Raw genomic sequence first — 8,430 nt, forward strand, 5'->3', positions numbered from 1 at the left:
GGCCCTGTTTGGTCTCTGTGCTGCCTCTTTTCTCACCGTCTCTTACAGCAGTATCAGTGTGTTGTGATGTAAACCTTGCCTTCTGTCTCCTTGAGAATTCAAGTCTGTTTTTTGTCTTGTGTGCAGGGTAGAAGCCTTCGGTTAGTTTAGTCTTTGCTCCTGGATGTTGTGTGTTCCTCTTTTGTGGAAATTGATACAGACTCCAGGCATTTGACTTACCTGGTTGCTTTTAAATTCTGATTTATAAGCTGCACCTGTAGTGGACACTACACTATGTTGCCCATAGCAAGGGTTGCAGTAGCTTCACTAGTGTAGAAGCAAACACAAAATGCTATGTATTGGATGTGTATTTTTTTAAAAATCTGAAAAATAATTTATGTTTTCCAGCCTGGGTAAAAATGCAGGAAGAATGAAAGATGATAAAATCTGGATTTGGGGGAAAATGTAATGTGTTGGTAGATATAATATAATCATATAATATAAAAGCTGCTTTACCTGTACCATGGAGGACTGATTCTCTTTAGTCTTCGATGAAAAAGGCTTTTAAAAGAGTTGGTCTGGACTGGTAGGTGTGTGGAGAATCCCAACAAGCAATGTCTTGGCCTCTTCGCTGCAGATGTGGTGTTCATTCCCCAGTCAGGGACACCTGTGCACAGAGTGGGTTGCTCTGAATCGGAGGACTTTTGGGTGATAGTAGAAAGGTCATGTGGCCGCTGGCATACGTGTCAGACTCTTTAGGCTGGCTTGAAGAAGCAGCTCCTGTTTCTGGAGCAGACTTCAAAATTGGCCAAAAAAATCACCAATTTTGAGGAATAGCCAAGAAAGATAAAGGTGGTATTGGTAAAGTGATGTAGAAGTGGTTTCTGAAGGTTGTTGTGGTATTTGAGACGGCTTCCTGACAAAGCGGTGAAAAATTGATCTGGCCTTCCTCTGTAGTAGAGGATTCACAGGATGATGCTACCTTGGTTGAGGAAACTATGAATAATGAAACAATTGGAGCAGGAAGGTAATAAGATATAAAGTGCAGTGAGGAGCTTGATGATCTGATAGGGTTAATGTTAATTACAAAGTGTGACCTGTGGCTTAGTGCATAGCAGGAGCCATCAGCCCAGGCCTTGTGTTAATCCAGAAGGCAATGCAGGTGGTGAGGGTTGCAGGTGGTTGGTGGTTGTATATATATGAGCTCCTTGGTGATTTTCAAAATGTCTTTTAAAAAAAACTTACGGTTTGGCTAGGCAAATAATTTTATTGTAAACCTCTACTTTCAAGTGTATAAATTGAAACTGTTCCAGGTCCTCCTTTGGCTGAGGAGTGGGACTGCTGGAGCTGTGGAGTTGTGCTGGGCCAGGCTTTGGCTCCTGAGCAGGAGAAAATACACAGAAGCAGCAACTGTAAAATGAAATATTAATAAAGCTTGGGCATCGGTGTAGCAGGTTCAGCTGCAGAGGAGGGGAGTGAGCTGTTGTAGGAACATCAGTGAAGCTGATTACACTGAAAGCAGTTTTTATCTTGGAGATAAAAGACAGCCTGGTGTTGGTGTTTCTTGTTCCAGAGCTCCAGTTTAGCTCTACAGCAACCAGCTTTTTTAGCCTTTTGCTTATGTCAGAATTTGTCCCTCTGCAAATAGAAGTCTTGGTTCTTAAATATTAAGGCTGTGGAGTGGCTTCATTAGTATTTTTCATTCACAGACTGTTTCTTGAGCTCTGTAGCTCACGTTTAACTGGGCTGTGAAAAGGTGGGATTTCTTAAGGGGTATTTCTTGCTGTTGTCTTTCAGTACTGGTGTTTGAAGCAGAAATTGCTGCAGCATGCTTGCCTTTAATTAGTTAAGTACAGAGGAACTTACCTATTGGCTTCTTTTTAAAATGAGTGCCATCCAGTTTGAGATCTTGCTCGCCTGGCTCCTGCCTGTGTCTGGATGTTTGTAGCCACTGAGTCATGTTTCTTGAGCTCACACCTCTGGATGGCGTTGTGTTTGGTGGTGGTACAGGCTGGCCTGGGAGAGGAGGGTGGGCAAGGCTGCAAAGTCTTGTTGCCAGTGTTCTTAGGTTTTTGTCAGCTCCTGGTCTTATGCCTCCTATAAGGCAGAGCATGTGCTACCAGTTATTTTTAGCATGGAAAATTTGAAGAGCCCACATGGTCCCATTTAGTTTTAACCGTGCCAGCGTCGTCCAGTTCTCTTCACCCAGACATTATTTATTTCCCAAGTGCTGTATCACTAACTATAGGGTTTGCAGGGAGGATCCTGGCCTTGCTGTTGAAGCCGCATTTCCAACTTAGCTGCCTGCTTGTTTGTTATGTGATCCTTCAGGATGGTCTTTAATTCCAGCCTTGATTTCCGCTGCTTTTGGGATTTGGAAGGATAACCTCTCCAGTGCTGGGACTGAAGGGAAGCAGACGAGGCAGGGACCAGCAGCACCGCAGTGTATGTTCCTGCAGAGCATGGGACTTGGGAGTTGTCCACGTCTCCTCCTGCAGAGACTTGAAGCAGTTTTCTCCCAGAACAGACCTTCTCGAGTGCAGAAAACCCTGCAAATCTGGAGCAAGTGCTTGCTGAACATTCTTCTTGGACCTTGAGGATGAATGATCTGGCTTCTCTGTGAACCTCGTGCTGCAAACATTTCTAACCTTATAAGGATGCGTACACTGCAGGGTTGTTTGTCCTGGCTGGAGAAACAGGGTGGCCTAAAACTGCTCTGGGACTCCAATGCAAACAAGCAGAATAAGTTGACTGTCCTTGGCTTTTTTTTTTTAGGTGAGTGTGTGTGTTCATTCTTGTCCTCATCTCCCTGATCTTTACCAGGAGTTTTCCATAAATCAAGTCAGGGTATGGATTTGGAGAGCTGACTGACTCCTACTCCCCCCCCTTGGTGTCTTAATCCCATCCTGACCTACTGTGGGGATTATTTAGCAAGTTGGAAAAGTCTCATGTCCTAGCTGGAGCTCTCCAGCCATGCCTTGGTATAAGGTGTGACATTTAGCTGGGATTCCTGACGTGCCAGCAGTGGAAGTGGCCCGTGGCATGGGCCGAGCATGTACAGTGTGTGAGCTCTGTGCTAGCTCAGCTCTATTTTTGGCGTGGGACCACACGGGGCCCTGTGTATCGGGGAATGGCACTGGGGCATCCAGCGCTTCACACTGGTTCTGACTTTTGCAAGCTGATCATCTGTGGCCTGAAACCTCCGGAGCTGCTGTGTGTCCCCAGCTGGCTCCTCCTGCCTGGAGAGTGCATGGGCTGCTGGGCCAAGCTCCCTCCCATTTGGCAGCGTTTAAAGCCATGTGATTTGACAAGTTGCCATTTGCTGTTCTGCTGCTGGCAGGAAAATCCTAGGCTTTCTTCCTTCCATGTGTTTAAATGATCCCATTGCCCCTGTGGTCCTGAACTGGCTGTCAAATTGGCAATGGAGAGAGGGTTTTGTCACTCTTAAATGTGTTGGAAAATGAATGTGGGCTTTAGGAACTCTCCTGTAGAGGAAGCAAAAGAGAGGTATGTGCCGCATCTTGCAGCTGTTTGGTGGTGCAGGTTAAAAGTCAGCCATGTTCTAGGAATCATATAAGAAGTGACATTATGACCGGCATATCAAAATCAGGCCATCGTAGTCTTCCAATCACATTTATGTAAGGAGATGTTTGTTGGTCTTAGCTGTCCCCTAGACAGCCCTGTACTCTAGGATGTCTGCTGGCATCTTGTGCAGAGGCACTGCTTTTTATCTCTTTCTAGTTGATGTGAGGACGTGAAATTCCCATTTAACACAATCACTGATAGTATAATGCAACTCTTGCTAAAACTAGTCAAATGAAAAACATGGAATTAAATGAGCTTCACAAGAAGCAGTCAGCTAATCTACCAGTTCCCACCAATCTAAATATCACAGAAGAGTGAAGATCTTTGTTTTAAATTATATTAATGTTCAAAATTATTCTTGGAACTGTTTTGTCTGCCAGGCTTTGGGACGGGTCTGCCCCTCTGTGGGGCATCCTGCTGCTGTCTTCCTGCACTGCGGAGTTGTGTGGGACTATTGTTCGTACAGTTGGTGCAACTTAATAGGGAATCGGATAATAATAGGGCTGTCTGTTTAATCAGGAAAGCTTGCTGGGAATGGGCTTATGTGAGCTACTTTAATTTGAGTTTGTGGTACGCCTGTGAGACAGCTTGTAGGGTGGTTCTGCATTAATTATAACGACTTAAGTGGACAGCAGATGAGCACTTGCAGTGGCTCACAATGTGCCATTGTGCTGTAGAGCATAAATGTGAGCCTTTTGTCTTAGGAATGTACGGCCTTCACCCTTTCCATTTACCAAGTTCCAAAAACCAAACAGCCAAATTATTGCATAGGTTTGTGGGGGTTTTTTAATTCCAAATCTCAGCTGTTGCCCTTACCCAAGAGTTCATCCTCAGCAGTGCGCCTTGTTACTTGACTCTGTAAAGGCAGCTGGAAGTAACTTTGGTTTAGATGAGATCAGAGCTGAATGCACAGTGAACGCAGACTCAAGTTTCCCATGTAGAACAACATAAGCACCTCATTGTGATATACTGGAGGTGTTACTGGATTTCTTAAATTGTGTCTGAAGCTGACCTTTGATTTGGAAATGAGCAAGAAATTTTCTAGTCCCTGGTTTTGCCATTCACTTATTGACTTGTCTTGGTCATTAGGACTCTGTGGTAAACAGTGCAGAAGCAAGGCTGGCATCCGAGCTAGCTTGGATAAAGTGTGTTTGCTGCTGTGGGATGGGAGAGGGGGCTGGAGGAGGTGAGGTCTGGAGTCAGTGTTAAATTATCTGAGGTTTGGATGCAGGGTTTGAGTCCGAGAGGGGCACGGTTTTGTCCCCTGGCTAGAATGTAGTCAGCTCCTTACGAAAACTGAGGCCCCGGAGGAGCCTTGTCTGTGGAAGCCGCGATCACAACACTTACTCTGATAACAAAAGGGATTTTTCCAGTTAAGACTGACTAAGCACAGTTGGCAGACTGACTTGATTGCCTTTGCTTGTCTGAGAAATACTGCACTCCTGAAGAGGGACTAGATAATTCTCTTTTCTAGTGGGTGGTTCCCGTTCCTAGGACTTTGCTAACTTTTGAGAACAACCTTTATTTTTGTTACTTATTGGTGAAAGTCTCAAGGGCTGTTTGGAGAAAAGTCTGTGCTGTGTAAGTATTGTCAGACACATGGTGTTTTGCTTTAATTTCTGCTCAGTGAAAATATGTGCTTTGCAGCAAGGCTGTTTTGGGCACCTGGGTGTAACTGTTCAGCTTTGTGTTGCAGCTGCAGACTTTCCTTAGGGAAGAGGAAAGCCATGTCAGCCCTGCCTCATGACCCAGGTGAGGCTTGTCCATGGAGGATCCTGACTGGGACAGAAGTTGCAGTGGTGTCCAGGCAAGGAAGGGTTCACACACTTTCTAGAATGAAATAGAGCTTTCAGCTTGACACAGAGGAGTAGCAGCTATGAACGTAGTAAATTTAGATATAAAATAAACTTTACAGCTGGGTTCCTGAGTAGTGGTGTCTCTCTCCAGGCTGCTTTTGCTAAACAAATACTGCTATTATAAGGGTGTTATAGCATATTTCCTGTTTTCACTACTGCAAAATCTTTTGGAGAGATGGTTATTGGGAGACGCTTTGTCAGGCTGTAGTTGCTCTTTGTTTAGGAATTCCTATGCTGTGCATGTGAAAGTCAATGGAGTAGCTGCGTGTTGCTGTTGAGCTCCTACTTCACTGTGGACTTCAGCCGTGTGCCTGCACACCAGCCTCTTGCACTGCTGTGGGTGAGAACGTTTGCAGAACACTTCACCTTCAGCGAGTTGTGTTTTAGAGAAGTGTGTGTTGTCCATCTATGAAGCTCAGGAATGTGATGCCGCCTTTCCAGCAGAGAACTGGGGAGGTGGCAGTGTATCCAGTCTGTGCCATGGCAGGTTTATGGTACAGCTGTGTTGTGAACCAGCCTGATGCTGGGGAAGCTTGCAGTGCTAGATGCTGCCTATGTGTGCAGCACTGACCTGTGAAGGCGAGACAGGAGAGAGAAGGTGAAATTGGCTCAAGTGTAAAGGTGAGGTAAGGTGAAATTGAGTATAATGGTGAGAAATGTCCAGGTATACCTAGGCTTAGGTAAGGATCTTGTTCTGTGGTCTGCTGGTAGAGCAGAGATGTGAATTTGAAGAGCGGCTGGAAAACAAGCCCTTTCATGCTCATAGAAATAGCTCAAGGCATTTGTGAAACTTCACCCTTCCTGTTACCTTCCCCATGGCTATTTTAATATAGTTTCTGTTTCTCCTTCTAGGTATAATTGCTGAGGCTCTGTAAAATGGCTTTACGCTTCCGCAACATCATCCCATATGCCATACCTGGAGTGCTGGCTCTTCTTGGCTGCTGGTGGATCTGTTTCCATAGAAAAAAGCAGGCAAGCTATCAGGACAAACAAGCAACAGCCATTGAAGAAAAGCAGCAGGAAGAAGAGTCAGAAAATGCTTCATCACCCAAAACAGAAGCATGTATTCCTCAAAGACGGCCTCTCTCATCTGAAGAGGAATGCCCAGAGAACAAAACCTCGACCTCCCTGCTACCAGTGGGGTCGACGACGCCCTCTCGTCCTTGTCAAACTCCGGAGAGGCCAGATCTCTCACAGGACCTTCCAGACCTGTCAGTAATGACAACTCAGCCCAGCACCCTTGAGGACGACAGTGAAAAACTAGAAACAATAGGATCTCAAGATGAAAGCAGTATCCCTGCTCGTGTTTCTCTGACCTCAAAGAGCGCAGAGTGCCACGGCAGTGCTGCACTGAGCCTTGTACAGGAGTCAAGCTCTAGTGCAAACCAAGATCAGTGGCCACCAGCATCAGTGACACTGAGGCAGAAGTCTTTGGGAATCGCAGAGATCAGCAATGTAGAGCAGTCAGGTGATTCTTCATGTAAGCCCCCTGAGGAAAGCCAGAAGCCAGAAACTGTGCTGTCGGATGCTAGCTCTGTGACAGCCCATTGCTTGGGATTGGACAGGGAAGCCAATACCCCACAAGTCTTTCTCAATAATGAAGTTGAAGTTTTATCGAGTCACAAGGGTTCTGCCATAAGCGTGTTACCAGATAGTTTGGAGTCTGCCCGTTTGGAGCAGTCCAGGGAAGAAGAAATGTCCAATTCAATTGCAAGTACTGTACCTGTGTGTCAGGAGGAAGACACACAGCCAAAAGGAGATGAATTGGAAAGAGAGAAGACTGAGGGAGTGAGTTTGGACAAGGAAGAAGTTGAGAAAATTGAGCAAGTAGCAATACAGATAATTTCCAAGGTAATTTTGGCAGCAACTGAGGAAGTGCTGTCTGGTTCTGCAAGTGATGTGTCCACTTGGATCTGCCAGGCTGCTGCTGGCCGAGTTGAGAGACCTCTGGAGATGGCAAATGTTGTTTCCTCTGATCAGATGCTTGCAGAGAAAGCTATGGGAGCAGATGAGAACACTGCTGTAAAGAATGGTTCTGCGGTACTGACATCTCCACAGACAGAGGAGCGTGATCACAGTGTGGCAGATTGCAGCTGTGTAACACACGTCTGTTTATCCAGCCCTGTTCAGGGAGACGCACAAGACCGTCGGGTGAAGAACCATGTGTTCAGCGAGGAAGTGCTGTCTGGTGCTGCAAGTGATGTGTCCACTTGGATCTGCCAGCCTGCTGCCAGCTGCCTTGAGAGACCTCTGGAGACGGCAAATGTTTCCTTTGATCCGATGCTTACAGAGGAGGCTGCAGTAGCACGTGAGAATGTTGTCACAAGGAGTGATGCTGTGGTACTGACGTCAGGGACAGGGGAGTGGGATCAAGGTGTGCCAGATTCCAGCTGTGTAACACACGGCTGCTTATCCAGCCCTGTTCAGGGAGGCCCGAAGGGCTGTCGGGTGAAGAACCGGCTGTGCAGTCGGTCCCGAGGAGTTGAACGGACTCTTGTGGAAAACCATGGAGGGTCACTGGAAAAGTCGCCTCGGGTTATGGAGGACTCTGGGTGCAGCACATACACATCTGAAGGTGGGACGAGTGTAGAGGACTCATTGCAGAACACAATGCTGTCTGTCACATCAAGCCAGCATTCGGACTCACTGAGTGCATCTGCAACCCAAGACACATCTGCTGAGCAGAGCTCAGCACCAAGTGAAAAATCTCCTTCTCTGAAGCTGCCTGAAGCCAGCAAAGTGCCATACAGTAATGGGATACTGGGAGAGGATAGTCCAGACTTGCATCATGAGTGTAGCAGGGCAGCAGGGATGGATGGAGATACCTTGGGAGGTAAGGGATTTAAAAATGCTTCTACAAAAGATGTAGTGATAAAGCATTTTCTGTGTTGTAACCCTTCACACACACACAGAATTGCTCGGTTAGAAAAGACCTCCGAGATCATCACGTCCAACCATTCCTGCCTACCCTTTAAACCGTATCCCTAAGTACCTCGTGTACCCGCTCCTT

General features: G+C 46.4%; 1 protein-coding gene across 1 annotated transcript; it reads left to right on the forward strand.

The window, feature by feature from the left end:
* Window positions 1–6,296: 6,296 nt before the first annotated feature.
* LOC104535444 (A-kinase anchor protein 1, mitochondrial-like) lies at window positions 6,297–8,253 on the forward strand (the record flags this gene model as incomplete). Its single annotated transcript, XM_010181696.1, has 1 exon — window positions 6,297–8,253. A coding segment is annotated over exon 1 (1,957 nt), but the record flags the coding sequence as incomplete, so codon positions are not given.
* Window positions 8,254–8,430: the final 177 nt, after the last annotated feature.

Source organism: Mesitornis unicolor, unplaced genomic scaffold, assembly GCF_000695765.1.
Source record: "Mesitornis unicolor isolate BGI_N332 unplaced genomic scaffold, ASM69576v1 scaffold48463, whole genome shotgun sequence".
Classification (NCBI taxonomy): Eukaryota; Metazoa; Chordata; class Aves; order Mesitornithiformes; family Mesitornithidae; genus Mesitornis; species Mesitornis unicolor.